This window comes from Aquarana catesbeiana, linkage group LG03, assembly GCF_042186555.1.
Source record: "Aquarana catesbeiana isolate 2022-GZ linkage group LG03, ASM4218655v1, whole genome shotgun sequence".
NCBI classification, from domain to species: domain Eukaryota; kingdom Metazoa; phylum Chordata; class Amphibia; order Anura; family Ranidae; genus Aquarana; species Aquarana catesbeiana.
This window is the reverse complement of record NC_133326.1, coordinates 46,976,620-47,001,358: the sequence shown is the minus strand read 5'-3', so window position 1 is coordinate 47,001,358 and position 24,739 is coordinate 46,976,620. Positions and strand designations below refer to the sequence as shown.

Sequence of the window (24,739 nt, the reverse complement as noted above, 5' to 3'; positions counted from 1 at the left end):
CCGGCCTGTCAGTTTAGGTGGACGACCATGTCTTGGTAGGTTTGCAGTTGTACCATACTCTTTCCATTTTCAGATGATGCATTGAACAGTGCTCCGTGAGATGTTCAAAGCTTTGGATATTTTTTTTATAACCTAACCCTGCTTTAAACTTTTCCACAACTTTATCCCTGACTGGTCTGATGTGTTCCTTGGCCTTCATGATGCTGTTTGTTTACTAAGGTTCTCTAACAAGGGCTTCACAGAACAGCTGTATTTATACTAAGATTAAATTACCGTATTTATCGGCGTATAACACGCACCCCAAGTTTAGGAGGGAATTTTAAGAAAAAAAACTTTTTAGGAAAAAAACTTACATTTAAATGCCCATCAATGCAGCCTTATCAGTGTCCATCTGCAGCCTTTTCAGTGTCATTTGCAGCCTTGTCAGTGTCCATCTGCAGCCTTGTCAGTGTCATTTGCAGCCTTGTCAGTGTCACTGCAGTTTAAATATGGTGCCGCCAAGATACACAGAGCCGGTCCTGTGTATCTCGGCTCCTCTCGGCTTCTCTCGGCTCCTCTCGCAGTCCCGCCCTAGGATGGACATAACACAGGTCCAATGGCGGGACTGGGCAGGACTGTGAGCGCCGCCGATATACATACGTAGCTAAGTGTACTCGGCTAGGCTCGGCTAGCTCCGCTCACTGTCATACCCAGTCCCTGTTTAATGTCCATCATAGGGCAGGACTGGGCATGACTGTGAGCAGAGCTAGCCGAGTACACTCGGCTATGTATGTGCGGGGGGATCAGCGTATAACACGCACCCACGATTTTCCACTGATTATAAGGGGAAAAAGTGCGTGTTATACGCCGATAAATACGGTACACACAGTTGGACGCTATTTACTAAGTGGGTTACTTCTGAAGGCAATTGGTTCCACTAGATTTTAGTTAAGGGCATCAGAGTAAAGGGGGTTGAATACATATGTACGCCACACTTTTCAGATATTTATTTGTAAAAAAGTTTGAAAACCGTTTTTCATTTACCTTCACAATTATGTGCCACTTTGTGTTGGTCTATCATATCTCAATAAAATATATTTATGTTTTTGGTTGTAACATGACAAAATGTGGAAAATTTCAAGGGGTATGAATACTTTTTTCAAGGCACTGTAAATGCTGTATAATAATAATAAAAACATCACCTTTGCGTATTGACTTGTATTGTAACTATACTGTCTGCCCTCATGTTGTAAAGTGTAAACTGTTGGCACTATTTAAATCCTGTGTAACAATAATAATAATGTAAGATCACAGATTATAAAACATTCAACTTTGGCACCTATTTACACCTAAACACACATGAATTGCAATGTATGTGGTAATGCACATGTAGCTGTGAATGGGGTGATAGAGTTACCCTTTAAGAGCACACTAAACTGCAGATCATAGATGTGAGTATTCCCACATGGGAAAGAATTGAAATTTTACTTTAAACACATTTTCACGCAGTAAAAGGCATCTGTTTTGCTTCTGGAAAATAGATGAGTTTTGATAGACCCTAAAACATTTCTTAGTTCCAAAAAAGGTGTTCTTTACTAAAAGCATTCATCCTCATTTCCTTGCATTGACAAACACTTCAGTATCTCTTAAATTACCTGTCTGTGCTACTTACATTGTTCCCTTGTGATGAGTTGCAAATGGTGGTGGCTTGCAGTTTCCTTGTGAGACTTTGGCAGTGTGATTCAAGGTCATGTACCATCTGCTGTCTTTATATTGACCAACTTGCTTGAACACAACAGATCTGTCCTAACGGTCCAGGGGGTATAGCTGGGGACAAAGGGGTGCTTATTTAGCACGATTTTGTCTGTTTTGTTGAAAGAAAAAACAGAAAACTGCAAGAATACAGAGAGACTAAAATAATTTACACGTATCCACCAACCATCCATCTGATATCCTCCTGCTTTCAGATTTCTCATGCAGTGCAGAATATGGCTGTGGTGACACTTTGCAGGTACCCCATGCTGCACCTGTATGGCCTGGATGTAATATGGCAATGCAACATGTACAGCTGGGGGCTTAAACTTGTGATTATTATTTTCAGAATATACAGTTCAGTAAAATACTTCTTGCGGGTTTCTCTGACAGTAAAATCACAATGGATGTTTGCATGCTAATTAAAGTGGATGTAAACCCGTTTTTTTTTTGTTTTTTTTTATCGTAATATAGAGTATAAGATTTCCTATCATTTGAGCCCCGTCTTGCCACAAAGAGTTAATCCAGCTCTGAGCAATCCTCTTTTATTGTTCAGTGAGATAAAACTTGACAAACAGAGAAAAACTTTGTCAAATCCTCCCACTTGCTGTGAGTGACAGGTGATTTACATATCTCGTGCACTAGCCTAAGACATGCATTATTTTTTAATTTCTACCCCCACTTCTTTCTTCAGCAGCTCTGCAAGGATTGGCTGTTCCACACCTCAGCATGATTTGGCATGCTGAAGTCATGTGGTTACTTTCCTGTCTTTTCACTGGATGTTAGAGATCATAGCAGAAGTTCAGTGTAAGAAATACACAGGAGAAAATGCAGATTGACAAGGGGAGTGTAGAGGTGGGCGGGGAGTCTACTGACATCACGACTCCACCCACCGAGCTCCAGACAACAGACCCCGCCCACAGAATCTGCAGTTTTTCGGGTCTCATAACAGACAAGAAGGGAGACATTTGACAGGTAAAGATACATGCAGGAGGCGTGTATATCCTTATAGATAACCCCTATGGCAGTAGTTTAGAAAGGATGACATTGGGTTTACATCCACTTTAAATAATATCTAGGATTTTTTAAGACTTAAAACTGCTATCTTCAATTTATTTAACTCCAGTATTTGATATGTTTTCTGGTAGATGTGGTAACGCTCCTCTGGATCATCTACCACTCAATAGAATCACCACAATGAGGAAGAGGTACAGGTAAGTCATATTTTGCAATGGGGCCACAGTGGTAAGAATCATTGACTTGCATCACTAAGGTCTTGAGGTCTGTTCTGACCAGAACTTTATCTACATAAAGCGGTATTAAATCCAACAACCAAAATGTAATATATTGCAATTTCCCAATTATTTATTGTGGAGGCTGCAGTCGTTTTCATTTTTGTGGGCTTTTTCACCTGGGGATCTGGTCAGTAACACATTTCCTGTCTTATGCCGCGTACACACTTGTTGTCGGAAATTCCGACCGTGTGTAGGCTCCATCGGACAGTTTCCATCGGAATTTCAGTCGCACAAAATTTGAGATCTGGTTTTCAAACTCTCCGACAACAAAATCCACTCTGGATGGAAGAGCAACAGAGACACCTTAGGAGAGCAGCTGCTGAGGAAAGGGTAGTGTTAGATGCACTAGCAGATTTAGATGGATTTGACTAATAAATTAAAGCGGAACTTTACAGCACCACAAACTCCCCCATCCGTCCATGTCTTATTTTGTTGAAAACTTTGAAAAACCTCCCCTAGCTTTTCTAGCTGTGACCCTCTTGAGTGAAGGCAAATGAGTCATGTAGCACTTACTTCCTGGAATCCATCTACCCATAGCTCACGCATGCATGCAGGAGGATGTGCTTAGCTGAAAAAAGCCCTCTTCCTCTCCTCCTCTCCTGGGATGTATGACATAATTTGCCTAGGCATGAAACCAAGAAGTAACTTAAGAAATGTAAGAAAACAAGTTTAAAACAAGTAAATATGATATACTTTCCTATCTATTTACTAATGCTAGCAGCATGAGGATTATAAATAATCAGTGTTTATTGGGAGAGTGAAGTTCCACTAGTCGAACTCCAGCTAATACTTTTTAAGATTTTTTTTTCATTTTTGGGGTAAAGGTTTTATATAAGTGAAAAAAATCTGACAATTGTAAGCACATCCCTGTCAGTGGTAAATGGTTTGTCTCTACCCTCTGCCTACCACTTTTGCTTTTTTGCTGGACAGCTTGATCTGTTAAAGGAAGTTGAAAAACAGGCCAGATCACCAGGTGAAAAGAAAGGAAAAAAGCCTAAAAAGAAAACTTCAACTGCAATTTAATATTCTTTTGTTTTTGGGTTTAATACCACTTTCATGTAAATTTTGTCATCATGTGCTCTGTTTTCCTCCCCAGTCCATAAACAAACCAACAATTTAAGGTAGAACCAAAGGCAATTTTTTTCATTTTGGATAGAGTAAAGGAGGGTTGTAACCCCATTGTTTTCTTTTTTTTTTTTTTTACCATCTGTGTCCCATAGGGAAGATTTCCCTTTACTTCCGGTACCATAGCCAAAACAGGAAGTGAGAGAAAATTGAGGGAAACCCAGGGTGTCACCAGTGTCACCAGAACTAGTGCACCTATTGGAAGATTTCCTTACCTGGGAACAAACCAAAATTTGTGATTTTCTTTTACTTTCAATGATAATAGTAAACAGGACAAATAGAGAGGGTGAATCTCCTTAACGGGGGCCCAGACAGCAAAAAAATCCTGACAGGTGTTCTAATCCCTCTCCACTCTATCGAAAACTAAAAAAACATTTTGCCTTTAGGTACACTTAATTATTTTTTTTATATTACAGAATAATATGAACAGACTTCTCATGATATTTTTGATTGTTTTTGATTGTTCTTACACTGTATTTATTTTTTGCTAACATTTTGTAATGTACCTACATTGTAAAATGCTGCATGTCCATGTTATATAAGTAGACTATTCAAAGTAGCAATAAAAGGGTCTGTACACTCAGATGCAGAGTTGTCCGCTACTAAATATCACCTGTAAGATATTCTTCGATGTCATCCATCCTTTTTGCAACCCCAATTTCCAAGTTGGGATGCTGTGTAAAATCTACATAAAAACCGAATGCAATGATTTGCAACTCTTATTTTACAATAGAAAACATATCAAATGTTTAAAATCAATAAAGTGATTTCGCGCAAGTGGTAATAGGACGTAAAATAACCTATGAGCATAAGGAGAGTGTTTATAATATTCAAGGTGGAATTAAACTAAGTGATGTGTTAATATCTATCGGTGATGACGAAGAAAAATGAAAAAAAAAAAAATATATATAAATTTTTTTGTGTAAATAATGAATATTACTCTTATCGTGTATAATCACACTGTTCTTAGTGTAAATAAAGTGTAAATGGCCTAGTGTGTGTAAAAATATAGTTAAATATAAATATCCTAGTGAAGGTCAAACTACAATAAATATGAATTCACTTTACATTTCAAACAAAAACAGTGACAAAAAAAAAAAACAGTAATTATTGTAGTGAATGGGGAGTGATGGGGTTCTGTGGTTGTTGAAACAGGTGCAGGTGATGATTCCCAATAATCCTGTTATGGCTCCCTTAACAATCTGGTCTCCCAGTACTCTTACCTCACTGATAACAATAATATGCAGTCACCACTAGGGGGATCCACTGACTTCTCTGGATGGTCAATATGGTATCTCTGGATGGTATATTGAGCAGTATTCCTTCTCAGGGTGCAGTGATGTGTTGTCCAATCATATAATGCAGGGAGGTACCTCAGTATAAGAGAGGGGACAAGGAGGATAAAAAAAGCCTCCAATAGTGCAGTATGTCAGATCTAAAACGTGTGTATTAAAACATGGTAGCATAGACTCTTACACAAAGAAGATTAAAATAACACAGGGAACAAATTAGGCGTTGTTCCTCGCCTTCTCACGTCACTTCCGGTCGTGGCTCTTCCCGGCCAATCCCTACGCGTTACGTTGCTTCTCACAACTTCATCTGGGGTACCTGATTGCCTATTGGGCCAAGCCTTTATTGCTTCATTCCCGGAAGTAGTTTAGCGGCCATTTTTTCAGAGTCCGCGATATGTAAACATTGCGGCCATTTTGTTGGAGTATGTTATAGAGGTAAATTAATGGTAAGGTTCCAATCGGCCATTTTTTGTTGGTCTAGTGTCCGCAATGTAGGTATGAGACCGACAGCGTATTTAAAGATTAGAATACTTCGTCAGCTAGCTTGTCATATAAGATTAAAGCATTTTTTAAATATTTACAAATTATGGTGTAAAAACTCTCAGTAGTTGATATTTCACTTTGTTAGTGAGATTGGTGATCGGTATAGTCACGTAGCGTCTGTCTGGTGAGAAGACTGATATTTTTGAATAAAACCAATAAGTATTCTTGATGGTGGGGTCATTACAATTGATGTTACCCAAAGTTTATACAATGTAATTAATATTTTACATTTTACAGGGCCAGCAACTATTACATAGAAGAGTACATGTATTTATGCGTCATAGTAGTAAATATACAATATATTTAAAAATTATTCAAATGGTTAATAAAATAGTTTAAAAATATTAATTATAGAATAGTGAAAAGGTTAAGTAAATGAGTGTATCATGAGATAAAAAATAATGATCTGATTGAAATATTGCTATGCCTACAATTAAATATAGCCATCTTATTTTGAAAATCTCCAGATGGATGAAAAATAGATAAATGGACAGAATGGCTATGTTCCTCCACAATATCAATAAACAAAAAAAAAATACGGAATAATTTAAAAATTACTTAAAAAACAATTCAGGTCGAATTCTACATTCATCCCCCCAGGTGTTAATGTACGCATGGTATATATCCATTTGGATTCCTTCTGACTAATTGTTCTAATTTTGTGGCTCCCTCTCCATGCTTTTTGGTATTTTTCTATACCCCAAAATTGGAGTTGTGAGGGATCTTTATTGTGCTTCAATGTAAAATGTTTCGACACATTGTGTTTTGGAAAGCCATTTTGTATGTTTTGTATATGTTCTTGTATCCTTACTTTTAATGCTCTCTTGGTTCTTCCAACGTATTGCAGATTGCAACTGCATTGGAGTACATATACAACTCCTTCCGTATGGCAATTGATGAAGTCATGGATAGTATGTACTTGGCCCGTATTTGTGGCTACAAATTCGGTTCTTTTACCCTGAAACTTTTTTGCATGGCGGCAGGCATACCAGTTTTTACATGGGTAGAATCCTTTGCCATTAAAGAAAGTAAATGTTGGTTTCCTTGGTGGTTCTATTACTGATCTGACAATAAGGTCCTTGATGGTAGGGGTTCTTTTATATATGATGTTGGGGCATTCTGGTAAAATCTTATCCAAATCTTTATCATTTTTGATTATGTGCCAGTGAAGTTGGATTATCCTGGCTACATCCTTATGTTGGATATTATAGTCCAATATCAGACCCGGTGCTTGTAATTGCATCTTCTTTTTGGGTTTGTTTTGTAGCATTTGGGTTCTCTCAATCTCCTCAACGTGTTGTATTTGGTTCTTAATCCATGAGTCTTTATACCCCTTAGCTTATCTTTCCCCTATTATCAAAGCTTGGGATATATAGTCTTCATTTCTGGTGCAATTACGTTTCAACCGGATAAATTGTCCTTTCGGTATATTATATAGCCACGGTTTGAAATGACAGCTATTTATGGACAAATAGCTGTTAGCATCAACAGTCTTGAAGAGGGTTTTAGTGATTAATTTGTCCTCCTCTATACTGATATTCAAATCTAGGAAATCCACAGACTTCTCGTCTCTCTTCCACACCAATTTAATGTCTTTTATCATTTTCATTCAACTTGGTCAGAAAGGCTTCCAGTTTATCTCTATCTCCATTCCAAATTATTATCAAATCGTCGATGAATCTCTTGTACAGGGTGAGTTCCCTTGGGGTGTCTGTATAGATCGCTGTTTCTTCCCATTCTGCCATAAAGGCATTGGCCACTCCCGGTGCAAATTTCGCACCCATAGCAATCCCTATTGCTTGTTTGTAGTAGCTTTGGTCATGCCAAAAATAATTACATTTCAGGCAGAAATCTAGACATTTGGTAATATACTTTCTTTGTATACATGGTAAAGTGCTATAGTGTCTAAGGAGCCACTTAATAGGGGAACAAGCTTCATGGTGTGCTACAATCGTATATAGCAATGTCACGTCCATTGTTGCTAGGATAGTCCTTCCCTCTAGTACTGGTGTGCCTTCCAATAACTGTAGGACATGTTTAGTGTCTTTGAGATAGGCCCGAGTTGATTGTATTGCTGGTTGAATGAAATAATCTATGTACTGTCCCATTCTAGATGTTAGGTAATCTATCCCATTGACGATGGGTCTGCCTGGTGGATTTTCCATAGGTTTGTGAATTTTTGGAACTGTGTATATAACTGGAATTCGACAAGACTCAGGAATAAGATATTTTGATTCTTTTTAATTAAGAATCTCTTTTTTTATATCCAAATTAATGAGGAGTTCCAACTCCTTCTTATATTTGGACGTAGGGTTACCTACTAGTTTAATGTAATGTAACCCTACGTCCAAATATAAGAAGGAGTTGGAAAAAAAATTCACAAATCTATGGAAAATCCACCAGGCAGACCCATCGTCAATGGGATAGATTCCCTAACATCTAGAATTGGACAGTACATAGATTATTTCATTCAACCAGCAATACAATCAACTCGGGCCTATCTCAAAGACACTAAACATGTCCTACAGTTATTGGAAGGCACACCAGTACTAGAGGGAAGGACTATCCTAGCAACAGTGGATGGGACATCGCTATATACAATTGTAGCACACCACGAAGCTTGTTCCGCTATTAAGTGGCTCCTTAGACACTATAGCACTTTACCATGTATACAAAGAAAGTATATTATCAAATGTCTAGATTTCTGCCTGAAATGTAATTATTTTTTTTGGCATGACCAAAGCTACTACAAACAAGCAATAGGGATTGCTATGGGTGCGAAATTTGCACCGGGAGTGGCCAATGCCTTTATGGCAGAATGGGAAGAAACAGCGATCTATACACACACCCCAAGGGAACTTCCCCTGTACAAGAGATTCATCGACAATTTGATAATAATTTGGAATGAAGATAGAGATAAACTGGAAGCCTTTCTGACCAAGTTGAATGAAAATGATAAAAACATTAAATTGGTGTGGAAGATAGACGAGAAGTCTGTGGATTTCCTAGATTTGAATATCAGTATAGAGGAGGACAAATTAATCACTAAAACCTTCTTCAAGAATGTTGATGCTAACAGCTATTTGTCCATAAATAGCTGTCATTTCAAACCGTGGCTATATAATATACCAAAAGGACAATTTATCCGGTTGAAACGTAATTGCACCAGAAATGAAGACTATATATCCCAAGCTTTGATAATAGGGGAAAGATTTAAAGCTAAGGGGTATAAAGACTCATGGATTAAGAACCAAATACAACACGTTGAGGAGATTGAGAGAACCCAAATGCTACAAAACGAACCCAAAAAGAAAATGCAATTACAAGCATCGGGTCTGATATTGGACTATAGTATCCAACATAAGGATGTAGCCAGGATAATCCAACGCCACTGGCACATCCTCAAAAATGATAAAGATTTGGATAAGATTTTACCAGAACGCCCCAACATCATATATAAAAGAGCCCCTACCATCAAGGACCTTATTGTCAGATCAGTAATAGAACCACCAAGGAAACCAACATTTACTTTCTTTAATGGCAAAGGATTCTACCCATGTAAAAACTGCTATGCCTGCCGCCATGCAAAAAAAGTTTCAGGGTAAAAGAACCGAATTTGTAGCCACAAATACGGGCCAAGTACATACTATCCATGACTTCATCAATTGCCATACGGAAGGAGTTGTATATGTACTCCAATGTAGTTGCAATCTGCAATACGTTGGAAGAACCAAGAGAGCATTAAAAGTAAGGATACAAGAACATATACAAAGCATACAAAATGGCTTTCCAAAACACAATGTGTCGAAACATTTTACATTGAAGCACAATAAAGATCCCTTACAACTCCAATTTTGGGGTATAGAAAAATACCAAAAAGCATGAAGAGGGAGCCACAAAATTAGAACAATTAGTCAGAAGGAATCCAAATGGATATATACCATGCGTACATTAACACCTAGGGGGATGAATGTAGAATTCGACCTGAATTGTTTTTTAAGTAATTTTTAAATTATTCCGTATTTTTTATTTTTTATTATTTTTTTTATTGATATTGTAGAGGAATATAGCCATTCTGTCCATTTATCTATTTTTCATCCATCTGGAGATTTTCAAAATAAGATGGCTATATTTAGTTGTAGACATAGCAATATTTCAATCAGATCATTATTTTTTATCTCATGATACACTCATTTAATTAACCTTTTCACTATTCTATAATTAATACTTTTTAAATATTTTATTAACCGTTTAAATAATTTTTAAATATATTGTATATTTACTACTATGACGCATAAATACATGTGCTCTTCTATGTAATAGTTGCTGGCCCTGTAAAATGTAAAATATTAATTACATTGTATAAACTTTGGGTAACATTAACATCAATTGTAATGACCCCACCATCAAGAATACTTATTGGTTTTATTCAAAAATATCAGTCTTCTCACCAGACAGACGCTACGTGACTATACCGATCACCAATCTCACTAACAAAGTGAAATATCAACTACTGAGAGTTTTTACACCATAATTTGTAAATATTTAAAAAATGCTTTAATCTTATATGACAACCTAGCTGACGAAGTATTCTAATCTTTAAATACGCTGTCGGTCTCATACCTACACTGCGGACACTAGACCAACAAAAAATGGCCGATTCGAACCTTACCATTAAGAAAAGGAGTGACCGCAATTTACCTCTATAACATACTCCAACAAAACGGCCGTGATGTTACATATAGCGGACTCTGAAAAAATGGCTGCTAAACTACTTCCGGGAATGAAACAATAAAGGCTTGACCCAATAGGCAATCCGGTTCCCCAGATGAAGTTGTGAGAAGCAACGTAACGCGTAGGGATTGGCCGGGAAGAGCCACGACCGGAAGTGACGTGAGAAGGCGAGGAACAACGCCTAATTTGTTCCCTGTGTTATTTTAATCTTCTTTGTGTAAGAGTCTATGCTACCATGTTTTAATACACATGTTTTAGATCTGACATACTGCACTATTGGAGGCTCTTTTTCCCCTCCTTGTCCCCTCTCTTATACTGAGGTACCTCCCTGCATTATATGATTGGACAACACATCACTGCACCCTGAGAAGGAATACTGCTCAATATACCATCCAGAGATACCATATTGACCATCCAGAGAAGTCAGTGGATCCCCCTAGTGGTGACTGCATATTATTGTTATCAGTGAGGTAAGAGTACTGGGAGACCAGATTGTTAAAGTGGACTTCCACCCAAAAGTGGAACTTCCACTCATCAGATTCCTCCCCCCCTCCGGTGTCACAGTTGGCACCTTTCAGGGGGGAGGGGAGTACAGATACCTGTATATTACAGGTATCTGTACTCACTTCCGGCATAGATAGCCGCAGAATCTGCGGTTATTTACGCCACTTCCTGCTCCCTCCCCGCTGCCTGCTGGGAAACACACGGGTCCCAGAGGCAGCAGGGACCATCAGTATTGCGCTGCGCGACTCGCGTATGCGCAGTAGGGAACCGGGAAGTGAAGCCGCACGGCTTCACTTCCTGATTCCCTTACCGAAGATGGAGGCGGCAGCACCCGAGGACGGAGAGACGGTTCCGCCTCGGGTGCCGACATCGCGGGCGCCCTGGACAGGTAAGTGTCCATGTTTTAAAAGTCAGCAGCTGCAGTATTTGTAGCTGCTGACTTTTAAAAAAAAAATTTTCGGCGGCGCTCCGCTTTAAGGGAGCCATAACAGGATTATTGGGAATCATCACCTGCACCTGTTTCAACAACCACAGAACCCCATCACTCCCCATTCACTACAATAATTACTGGACTTTTTTGTCACTGTTTTTGTTTGAAATGTAAAGTGAATTCATATTTATTGTAGTTTGACCTTCACTAGGATATTTATATTTAACTATATTTTTACACACACTAGGCCATTTACACTTTATTTACACTAAGAACAATGTGTGATTGTACACGATAAGAGTGATATTCATTATTTACACAAAAAATTTATATATATATATTTTTTTTCTTCATTTTTCTTCGTCATCACCGATAGATATTAACACATCACTCAGTTTAATTCCACCTTGAATATTATAAACACTCTCCTTATGCTCATAGGTTATTTTACATCCTATTACCACTTGCGCGAAATCACTTTATTGATTTTAATTATTTAGTGTTATGTGTTACACTTTTAGATTTTGCTGCACTTTGGTTTATATCACACACCTATTTTACTCGTTATTCCATAGTAGCGCGAGAGCTCTTTACTATTATATCAAATGTTTAAACTGAGAAAATGTGCCATTTTAAGAAAAAAGCCCCCTTGGAACTGTAACGAAGTTATAGTATAACAGACTTTTATTAATACAAAAAAATATCTTTGTTAAACAAAGAATTCCTTTAAAAAGACATCATATAAATGTTAAAAAACCTGGAAAAGCTCTGATGATACCATATATATCTTCAAGGGACCTTGTATCTTTGGATACTTACAAACTTTTTAAGCCAGGGACACAAAGCTGTCAGAGCCTTTTCTTTAAAATGTAATGATGTTTGCCATTGGGCCTTGGGCTCTGACGGCAGTGTGTCCCTAGTTTAAAACGTGTCAGTCACAGCTCTCTGCTCATCTCCCTCTGTGCTCAGGGAGTCAGGGCGCTGTGATGTCAGCAGAGAGTGGACTTTAGTCCGCTCTCTGCAGAAAACAGGTCACAGGAGTGCAAAATTAATTGCACTTTTGTGATCCATAGGAGAAGCCCAGCCACATGAGCTTTGGCTGGACTTCTCCTTTAAGGAATTCTTTGTATAATAAAAATATTTTTTTATATTAATAAAGATCTGTTATACTTTAACTGCTTTAAAGTGCCAAGGGGGCATTTTTGCTGGGTCTGGGGACGAGCAGGTAATACTCTCATTGTTTCAACTTTTGTATTTTAAGAAAAAAGCATGATAATTTTGAAATTGATGACAGCAACACGTCTCAAAAAAGTTTGGACAGGGCAACAAAAAGCTGGCAAAGTAAATATTACTAACAAGGAAGATGGGCAGAGGTTCACCAATATGTGAAAAGTTGCGGCTAAAAATTGTCGAACAATTTTAAAAATAATGGTCCTCACTGTAAAATTGCAAAGACTTTATATATATCATCATCTACAGTACATAATATTATGAAAAGATTCCAAGAATTTGGAGAAATCTCTGTGCGCAAGGGGCAAGGCCGAAATACAATATTGGATGCCCATGATCTTTTGGCCCTCAGACGGCACTGCATTAAATACAGACATGAATTTGTGATGAACAACACTGTATGGGATCAGGAATACTTCCAACAGTCACTGTCTGTGAACACAGTTCACTGTGCCACCCAAAAAATGCAAGTTAAAGCTCTATCAGGCAAAGAAGGAGCCATATCTAAACATGATTCAGAAACGCCGCCATCTTCTCTGGGCCAAAGCTCATTTAAAATGGTCTGTTGCAAAGTGGAAAACTGTTCTGTGGTCAGATCAAATCGAAATTTGACATTCTTTTTGGCAACAATGGGTGCTGGGTCCTCTGGACTAAAGAGGAGAAGGACCTTACAGCTTGTTATCAGTGCTCAGCTCAAAAGCCGGCATCTCTGATGGTATGGGGGATTAGTGCGAATGGAATGGGCAGCTTGCACATCTAGAAAGGTACATTACATGCTGAAAGATTTTTCCAGGTTTTAGAGCAACATATGCTCAGGCAAGAATGGGACAACATTCCTCTCCCAGACATTTACAGAGTGTTGTAAAAAGAAGTGGAGAGGCTACACCATGGGAAACATGGCCATATCCCACACTTTTTAGAATTGGGGTTGTACTTTGCCAGCTTTTCGTTGCCCTGTCCCAACTTTTTTGAGAGATGTTGCTACCATAAATTTCAAAATTGCCTTATTTTTTTCTTAGAATGGTCAATTTTCTCACTTGAAACATTTGATATTTTTCTTCCTTCTATTGTAATTTAAATGTGGGTTTATGAAATTTGCAAATCATCGCATTTTGTTTTGATGTAGATTTTACACAACTTTTTTGGAATTGGGGGATTGTATATTTGACCTCCGCTTTTGCCCTGAGAGATTTGTTAATGATCTTTGTTGATGGGTAGCAGAGACAGCAAGTCACAAAGCTATAAGAGAGGAATTATTACAAATGTACCATGGAGATGGCTGTGAAAAGAAGTCTTCTGCATGACTAGAGAGTGCAAAATGTGGTGCAGCTCTGCATAGAAACCAATCAGCCAATCAGTTTCCATTTTTTTTTTTTTGTCAAAGCTTAGTTGAACAAGCTGCACTAAGAAGCTAATTGGCTATCATGTACACCTGCACCAGATTTTGCACTCTCCAATTTTAGTAAATCAACCTTATTACAGTTGTTATACATACACTTCTGAGCTGCAACTGATAATGCATTATGCATAATTGTAATTTCATGACATTCCTTTTTTAGCTGCACTCTGTGTGTTTGTTTTCCTTCCATGATGCTTGTAAAGACATTTTCTATTTCTTAGTGCATATCACTCTGTCATCCATTTTAGGAATGGCCTGGGACCAGTGAAAGAAGGTGAAGCCCAGTATTCCGTGGTCCACTGTACTGGTTATATTAAGGCTTGGCCCCCAGCAGGTAAGAACAAAGGTAACGAGAACATTATGTAGTAATCACTAGATGGTTAAGAGAAAAGTAATTAAACTATAGTAAGGCCATATTTAGAGCCTTTGCTGTCTGAGGCACATAGGAATGATGATGCTTCTTAGTACAAGCCCCAGCACTTTTTTCCATATGCGTGAATATTGCCGCAGTATCGGAGAACTATAATTGAACCCTGCACTCTGTCAGAAGGGAGCAGAGAAGGATATGAATATGGTCGTTCTTTTAGCAATGTTAAAAATTTCATTTTCACAGAGACACAATACAAATCAATGAACATGGTCCACTTGCCATGAAACAACGAAAGTGCAGGTAACCAGACATATAATCACATCTGCCAGGAGTTCAGATCCTTTGTATGGGGACTTCAGTGTCAACTGGAGCAATAAAGATATCATTTATAGGTCATTAACCAGAGAAAATCTAAGCAGGCAGACAGGATATTTTTGGAAAATGTGATGCACTGGGAATTAGAATTCTTTTATTAGTAACAAAAGGTTAAGGTTTAGTATTGGAGTTGTCGGTGCATTTGGCAGATCAGAATGGTTTGTTCCCAACAGAATTATGACTTTTTGTCTGAAAAATGATCTAGCAGCTGGTATTTATGCAGGAGAGTGAAAGATGCTGTAAGGATCTGCCAGACGCTGTCACATCGGTATCTCAGCTTTCCATCTTAAATTAAAACGAAGGAAGTCTCTCGTTAAACCTGAGTTACATATTGTCATCAATGCTGAACCCAACACATCCTTAGGGGCCTACGGCACATTTTTTGGAATGAAGACTTCATTATTTGTTAATGTCTCTGTATTCAGATTTGCTGTGTAAATCTTGTCTGTAAACAAAGAGTCTACATGCTGTTTCCTTTCACCAAGTTCTTCCAGTTGTTTTGTTTATTGATTTTTCAAAGAACTACATGCTCCATTATTCACTGACAAGAAATCAAAATAGTCCACTATGACACCAATGTTTGTGCGCACAGTATTGTAGCAGGGCAATGCGGTGTAAGAGATGCACATGCTTAAACTAACACTAAACAATATCCTTATTCACCAAAAATGATCCATACACATCAATTTTTCATGAACTTCCTGAAACTAGATTTTTAAAAATGTTGTGATTCTTCATAAAACAGTCAAACCTACTACATGCAAATATTCAGAAGAAATAAAAATTGAAGGATCAGCAAAGTCTTCTTGTGTAGGAATCTGAGCCATGCTGTGAGTGTGCCTAAAGGGTCAATCAAAGGAGGCTAAGCTATTTTGAGACTAGCATTTTCAGCTTGTTATTTTAAACCCAAATCTCCCATGAACCATCATCATTCTGGAAATTATATAGAGAAGTCTGTATGTGGCAGCAGAGCCATCATTGGTAGGGTTGTAAGAGGGCACAAAACAACCCATCTTGCATGAGGTGGAGCAAAGAGCCAGTGCTGGGTCTCCTATTTATCTATTCACCTTCATTGTATGCATTTTGGAGAGTGGAGCCTTTAAAAATTCATAATTTGAATATAATATCATTTATTTACTGTTTTAAAACAGAACATAATAGCAAGCTGCACATACTGTAACTGATAGATGTGGCATAGCTGAATCTAAAAACTAAACTTATTTCCCTTTATTTTTTGTTTCTATTTTCTTCTCCATTCATTTAAAATATTCAACTTTATAGCTAAATTAAAGTATAACCAGTAGCCAAACCGAAAATCCTATAAAGAATCATCTAAAAAATAAGGGTCAAGGTAAATAATGTAATAAAATTCTATATTTAATATTTATTACTCTATATGCTACCAGTAATAATCACTGGTCTTTTCAAGGCTGGTTGGCACCCAGTCTGCAGCTTCTTTGCTGCCATAGTAGCTGCACTAGGGGGCTCTTCATCGTCTACCAGTGGTTCTATAGGTGTTACCAGAGATGATTCTAAGATTCTGCATACCAGTGAACTGTGAAGTGATATAGAATGGGCATGATGATAACATAGACATGTAAAAAATAAGAAACGTAATTAAAAAAAGGAATAGTCTACACGTGATAGAAGATATAGATGATAGGGCTTTCTAGTTCTGCTGACAAGCACATTTATATCACAGCAGTGCATCTACACTTTTTGGCTGCATAGGACCCGTTTGTACAGATGAGTGAGATGAGTGGTTATTTTTAGCAGCTATAAACCCATAAACAGACTCTTATTTCTTTGTATGAGTGGTTTTAAATCAGAATTGCCCCTCAGTAACCTGTGTAAATTCCTAAGTTGTGGCGTATGATGTTTTGTCCTTTGGGAATAGAGATTTTGCTCAGAAATTCTATATATAGAATTGTTTAGCCTGCAGCCAGCAGCCCCTTCTCTAATGTATGGCAGGTGGGAATTCAGCTTTCCAGTACACGCAAAGGTTCACTTATTCCACATTGTTTGTGTGTTCAGATCAGAACAAACCCACTGACGTGAGGTTATACTGAGTAAGACTTTTTGGCCTGGCTGGCTCAGCATTATTATAAAGTAATGTGAGTTTTATATAATGGAAATAATCTAACTAAAAATAGCTCCATTTATTTTTTGTTTCTAATTTCTTCTCCATTCAAAATACTCAACTTTACAACTAGACTAAAGCATAATCAATAGCCAAACAGAAAATCACATAAAGGACAATCTAAACAAAATGGGACCAGGTAAATGAGAACTATAATGCTATATTTCACATTTATTACCCTATATTGCTATGCTGCCAGTAAATACTCAGCACAACAATTGCTGGTCTTCAAGGCTGGTTGGTATCCAGTCTGCAGCTTCTTTGCAGCCACAGTAGCTGCACTAGGGGGCTCTTCATCTGAAGTCAAGGTCCATAAAGAGGGCTTTTAATAACATAGCCTTCTAATACAGGAATAGCATTTATATAGGAAAAGAAATGCATTTTGGTTGCCATGTTATATCATTGCATGGTATCCATCCTAACCAACAGATGAACAATGGTGTCACTCCCTGACAGTGAATGTGAGATGGGTGTTGAGGATAAGCATTGATAGAGCTTTGCAGGCTTTTTATTTCTAAGATGCAGTTGTAGCTTTTGGCAGGTCATAGACGGTGCAAATATTATTCCTGCAACCATGAGTTGCAGGAAAGAAATTTGCACAATCCCCCCCATCAACACAGACAGTGCTGACAGGGTAATCCCTCCTGCTGAGCAAGGAGGGATTCGCAGGGACGGGGGAAGCTGTCACCGCCAGGAGAAGACAGTGATTATTGCTAGTGGCTATAGCAAGCACTAGCAATAATCGCAAGTGAATCCGACAGGCTGGTTGTACCCAGGTTGATTGTACTGAACCAGCCGAGACTCGAGCCGTCTATGACCAGCCTTAGCCACCTTGTCTTCCCCATACTGAGTAGTAAATGTGTGTATCCCAACCCCACAGACTTACCTTCCACTTATTTACAGGTTTACATTAGAGTAAGCCATACGGGAGAATACCTTATATACCAAAAAAGGGTGATAACTCTTCAGGTTGACCACTTTCTTCTGCCTCAAGACAGTTCTGTGAGGGAGTCAATCATTATATCTGTATGTTGGTGTGTAAGGGCACCAAAGAATAAGTAATGAGAAATGTAGTAATCCATATACACCAACATACAGAAGGGCGACCCCAATGTCAGAGGGCTTTCTTTTTTAGGAGCAGCCTAAGCACACAGAATAAGAAAAGTCAAGATTTTGAACACCTTAAATACAGGGCCACCTCAACCATCACAAAAAATAGCATTATATCTGGACACCTTTAGATATGGGCTGACATACCAGCCCCATGTTGGTTAGCTAGATTGAATTTTCCTGGGTGATCACTATTGTTCCCAATAGAAGGAAAGTGACTGCTTATAATGGCCTTTAAGAGTCTCCAAGATAACGATGTTCTTGGCTGTGACTGGAAGTTCTGAATATTTTCAACTCGTTTGTAGAATGCCTCATTAGAGACCAGATCTTTCTAATAAGCAACTTGGCATTTGGAGAGTGCATGCTAATGCTACAATTTTGGACTGTAAATGAAAATGACTCTTCCAGCCAAGGCTTTTCTGCAGAAGTCTTCATTAGAGACCAAATATTTCTCAGAAGAGACCAATCGGCAGTCTGACTGAATGCACCCTTTAACCTTTTCAGAAGCCCTTGTTGTCTGCCTCTAAAACTTGACATACAAACACAGACTTGATTAGGAATTTTTAAACAGTATTTTTCTTTTCTTATAAAATGACACTTCGGTCAGACTACTAAATACCGTATATGTCTAAAATACATTGATGTCAATTTGGCCAGCCATTCTTGTGACATTGCTAGTCAGAAAGATCAATCTGCTACTCCCTAGGTTGGATTTACTGCTTCTTGGGCCAGCTCACTAGGTGATGTGCTAATTCACTGTCCATTGAAGAAGTAGAAAGATGATGACTTTGCTTAATCATGAAATACATAGATCACCTGCCAGACTGTGCAGCGTGGAATATAGTATCTCACAAAAGTGAGTACACTCCACATTTTTGTAAATATTTTATTATATCTTTTCATGTGACAACACTGAAGAAATGACACTTTGCTATAATGTAAAGTAGTGAGTGTACAGCTTTTATAACAATGTAAATTTGCTGTCCCCTCAATATAACTCAACACACAGCCATTAATGTCTAAACCTCTGGAAACAAAAGTGAGTACACCACTGTCAAAATTGGGCCCAAAGTGTCAATATTTTGGGTGGCCACCATTATTTTCCAGCATTACCTTAACCCTCTTGGGCTTGGAGTTCACCAGAGCTTCACAGGTTGCCACTGGAGTCCTCTTCCACTCCTCCATGACGACATCACGGAGCTGGTGGATGTTAGAGACCTTGCGTTCCTCCACTGGTAAAGGAAAGGGTTAAAATCTCTAAACCAATGTTGGGGAAATTTCCAGTTTCTTCCAATACAGAGAGCCAAAAAACAGGAAGTTAAAGTAGAACTATAGGCAAAACTTGTTTGTTTGTTTGTTAGAGTAGGGAAGGGTTATAACCCCTAATAGATTTTTTTTCACCAATAGTGCCCCCTTTTGGAGATTTGCCCTCACTTCCTGTCCCATAGCCAAACAGGCAGTGAGAGAAAATCCCTGCAAATTAAGGGAAATTTTTGGGGACCCCTAGGTAACCAGAACTAGTGTCCTCATTGGAAGATTTCCCATCTATTCCTTTTCTGGGGACAACCCAAAATATGGGTAATTTGCTTTTACTTTCACTTTCATTGATAATGGTAAACAGGACAAATAGAGAGGATGAGTATCCTTAATGGGGGCACAGACCATCTCTACTCTATCCAAAACGAAAAAAAAAGTTTTGCCTTTAGTTATACTTTAAGGAAATCTCATCAGTGAGGACCCAGACAGCATTTATAGGGCATCAAAACCCCAAAACAAAAATTGAATATAATGCAGCCTCCCAGTTCTTAGATGAAGTGCCTGCCTATGTTTTCTTTGTCCCAGCTTTTTCCCTCTATTTTCACCCGAATATCCTGTAAATAATACACTTCCCACATTCACTCCCCCTCTGTATCTCTGGAGAAAGTTATGGTTGCCACCAAAGCTCAACTTCAAACATGTCTGCCTTTGATCCTCTCTATTAGATGGGGACTGATGGACATTAGTAGTTTACAGCAATACAGGATTGTTAAGCTCACAGGAAGTGACAAGGACACGGAATTTCTGGCAAGTTTAGATAATAGATTACACTCCAATTACACTTGTGTTTAACATAAATTATCTATTACATGCATTAAGCCAGTGGTGGTCAACTTTCTTGACGTGGGGGCCTCTAGTGCTGCCCTCAACATCACCAAAGGGCTACACATAAAATTCAGTGGACAGCAGACACACAAGAGGTTATAGTCAAACACTATAGCATGATACAAAAGATGGCGAGAGACTGTGAAGATGCTACAAGAGATGGTCAGAGACTACGGACATGCTTGCAGAAGATGGTCAGAGACTGTGAACATGCTCAATGAGTTGTTGCAGACTGGGGAAACTTCAAGGGACAGTCATATGCTGGAGACATATTGCAAGAGACTCCAAAAAACACTGCTATAAAAAGGCAATAGAGAAGCACAGATTATTGTCTGAAGGGACCTCGAGGGCCGCACAAAAAGTGTCAAAGGGCCGCATGTGGCTCCTGGGTGCAGGTTAGGCACCAAGGCATTAGGCAGCTATATTGCCTTTTTAAATATCGTTCAGCCTACTTACATTTGTCCATTTTCATGCAGAAAAACCCATGCCGTTTGTTGCATGAAAATGCAATTCAAGTAGAACTCCCCATGATCCCTATGGGTATGGTTCACATTTATGCACTGCAGTTTACTGTGAAAGCAAAGGGAAACCATATGAGCCCATTTACACCCCTACACGTGTGGTGCAATGTGAGCTGCATGTAAAAAAAGGTTAGTGTCCCTTTATAGGGAGGGTCTCTGCCCTGCCTCAGGCCAGTTTGGGCTGGGCTTCCCTTTCTCATGCTGGGTATACAGTATAGTCATAGTATATACTAGGGGTGGTGGTGGTGCATGAGAATAGTGAGGACCATGGAGAGCTCCAGCAGGTGATGGTAAGCAGGCATGTACTTCCTCTCAGTGTTCCATGTCTTAGGCCTAATCAATTTAATACCTGGAGGATAGCTAAAAGTGTAGAACATGGCTGATAGACTGACTACAGATAGCTTTGTACCTCTAAGCAGGATTGTTGAGTATATTGGAAAAGACTGTTCTTGAAATGTGTGTAACACTTCACCATTATTTGCACTCTGTAGTGCTAACTTAATTTTACAGTGAAAAGAGAAATAAGTTCCCTATCTGGACATTCCATTACTGAGCAAGCTGAAATGAGTGTGACACAGTGCATATATACCCTTATGCAAGGGCATGTATACCAGTATGCTTTCCTGTGGCTTCGAAGTGGTTGTAAACCTCAGACATGAAATATGAACAAAACATATCCCTCTATAGTGTACTTGTCTCAATTAAGAGCACTAAGTGTCATTTCAGTCTACTGCTTCTTTTTTCTGCTATCAGCATGAGTCATTTCTGACAAGTTTTCCTGACACCAAGAGAAAAATGGTGACAGGGGAGGGATCTCCAGCTGATTGACAGCCTCAGCTCTGTTCCTGTGTGCTTTATGGAGGGGGTGTGTCCCTTCCCTCCAATCAGCTCTCAGAGCTCTCCTCACTGATTTAACTTTAGCTGTTGTTATTTTTATTATGACTAAGGCCTATGTAAGAGGCTGAAACGCGTGAATAATTACAGGTATTGATTCCCTTTATTGGATAGATTAAATAAAATCGTATATGTTTTGTTTTTGGGACATCATGGTGCCAGATTTTTTTCTCTTTGATTGGACAAAAGAAAAAAGGTGACAGGAGAGGGAGCTCCAGCTGATTGACAGCCTCATCTCTATTCTCATGTGCTGTGTGGGTAGGGGTGTTTCTCTTCCCCCCAACCAGCTCTTAGAATTCCTCACTGAGCTCTGCAGTGTGTAATTTCAGGTCTCCGTCTCTTTATAAATTCTGGACTTTGAATGGCTGTAGAGAAAAGAAGACTGCAGATAAACATGTACAACTTATGTAGGAGGATCTGTATAATTTCTGTGTATCACCTGAGGCCAGTCACTTCACTGGGTATTAATGAGGGTTTACAACCACTAAGGGTGTCATGTTGAGCATTGAGGATTCCGCTGCTGTCATGAATAATAAGAGAGAGAGACTATTCTGTGGAAGCTGTGTGCACATTAAAGGGGTTGTAAACCCTCAGCGTTTTTTAATCTTAATGCCTTCTATGCATTAAGGTAAAAAACCTGCTTTACTGCAGCAGCGCCCCATCATTCCCGCAATGGGAATGAGCACACCAGCTCCGGCCGGTGTCTCGTGTCCTGATTGGATAGATTGATAGGAGTGCAGCCATTGGCTCCCATTGCTGTCAATCAAATCCAATGACGCGTGCGTCGGGGATGGAGCCGAGTCCTGCTGTCTGTGTTAACAGACGCAGCAGCAGGACTAGGGAGTGCGCCTGCATGGGTGCCTCATAGGAGAGTGCTTCTCCGACGAGACACTCAAGAAGAGGAGGAGCCAGGAGCACCACAGAGGGACCCCGGAAGAGGAGGATCGGGGCCACTCTGTACTTAACCAACTTCACAGTGGAGGTAAGTATGACATGTTTGTTTTTTGTTTTTTAAAGAAACCTGAACTTTTACAACCCATTTAAGGGGTTGATTTACTAAAGGCAGTTGCTCTAGAGCAAAGTAAATGAGCAGAAGCTCTGATGACTTCCATCAATCATGTGCAAGCTAAAATGCTGTTTTTTTATTTTATTTTCCTTGCACGCGATTGGGTATTCTTTGCAAAGTGAAGCCTTACCTCATTTACTAAGCTCTGGAGCAACTGGCTTGCCTTCTTTCTGCCTTTAGTAAATTAACCCCTTAGTCTCTGTACAGATGGGGTAAACCACTCATGAGCTGTGCGGTTGCTGCTGCTATGGGTCAAGTGACCATCCACAAATAGGAGACCCCGAAGGTCGCATAATGACCAGCTAGAAGAAGAAGGTACACCAACCTCCTGTGCTCATGTTGTACAGCAAGCCCCCTAGCGTGGGACCTGGCTTATCAACTGCTGCTTGGGGGTGTCACGTCACATTCGGCTACTCATCACATTTTGCTACCCACTGGAGTGCGCATGCGTGACGCCGCCATATGCGTTCCAACACTGTTATAAGACCACTTTGCCACAGGGCCCCTCGCCACGCTTCGGGCACGGCCTTGCTTCGCTTGGCATAATTATAATCTAACTCTATGTCCACTTGGCTGGTGGGGCTTGAACCTGGACTCAGGGGTGTGGCCACAAAATTCTGTGCAAGTGCAGATCGCCACAGTGTTGGAACGCATATGGCGGCGTCGCGCATGTGCAGTCCAGCGGGTAGCCAAATGTGATGGGTCGCCATATTTGACGCTACAAGGGCACTACATGCAACACACACCAACAGTGGGAATCCAGTCTGAAAAAATGGCAGTCATGACATGCAGCAGATGAATATTTCCTGCATTTATAAGTGGGGTTGTATTTTTAGAATTTATTTTTCATTATGGCTATAGCAAGGGAGTGTTTTCTTTGCCATCTGTGTCCCATCCTGGAGATTTCGCTTTACTTCCTGTCCCATAGCCAAACAGGAAGTGAGAGGAAATCTCTGCAATGTAAAGGATAAGTTCACCTTCCATAACATGTTACATGTTACACCATATCCAAGGTGTAGTATGTAACATGTTATGAATGGACCGGCCCCCGCACCCACCCGAATCCCCAATCTGACCGCTAGAAGGGATTCACACCGCCCCCCCCCCCCCCCCCCCGCGCGCGCGCGCTAGCTGTCACAATTTTAAAGAATTGTGGCCAAGCGGGGCTCTGGCCGGCTGCATCACTCATTATTCACAGTGTTATGTGAATAGAAAACGGGCACACTAATACACTAACAAATCTGCAGGAGACCTGCATGGCACCAGCGATCTGCTGATTGCTCGTGTAATGCTTTAGAGCAGGGGTGTCAAACTCAAATTCATCATGAGCCACATCAGCATTATGGTTGTCCTCAAAGGGCCAGTTGTATCCCTAAGACTATATACATTTATACAAGGCTCTTTTTCTCACAGAATAGGTGCAGTACACGCAATAAATACCAGGAGTGCGTTATGTGCGGAGTTCAGGGATGCGCTATTTACACTGTTCTGTTTCAGGGTTCCCTATGCAAAGAGTACAAAGATCAGGGCTGCACTACTAACAGAGTGCAGGGTTCAGGGGTGTGCTATATATAGACTTCAATGTTGAGGAGTGCGCTACATACAGAGTGCAGGGTTCAGTTCTCTTTCACAGGTTGTCCACATCTTACTTATACTTGTTCCCCTGGGTGCGAGCGCCACATAAAATGGCCTGGCGGGCCACGCGTTTGACGCGTGCTTAGAGGCTCCAGAAACAAAAAATAATAAATGCACATTTTTTTTACCTGCCAAAAAAATGTGCATTTATCATTCTTTGTTAAAAGGTAAACTTATCCTTTAACCCCCTTAGAGCCGGCCCT

General features: G+C 39.5%; 1 protein-coding gene across 4 annotated transcripts in view; it reads left to right on the top strand.

Annotated features, from left to right (window-relative positions):
- Positions 1-24,739, top strand: part of ARNT2 (aryl hydrocarbon receptor nuclear translocator 2) — a 199,302-nt gene that overhangs the window by 115,225 nt on the left and 59,338 nt on the right. For 3 of the 4 annotated variants that reach the window (XM_073618473.1, XM_073618475.1, XM_073618476.1), the window contains 2 exons: positions 2,880-2,945; positions 14,532-14,629. In XM_073618473.1, coding sequence (XP_073474574.1) covers positions 2,880-2,945; positions 14,532-14,629 — 164 coding nt within the window. The remainder of the gene's footprint in view (positions 1-2,879; positions 2,946-14,531; positions 14,630-24,739) is intronic. The other variant, XM_073618474.1, reaches the window with a different exon arrangement.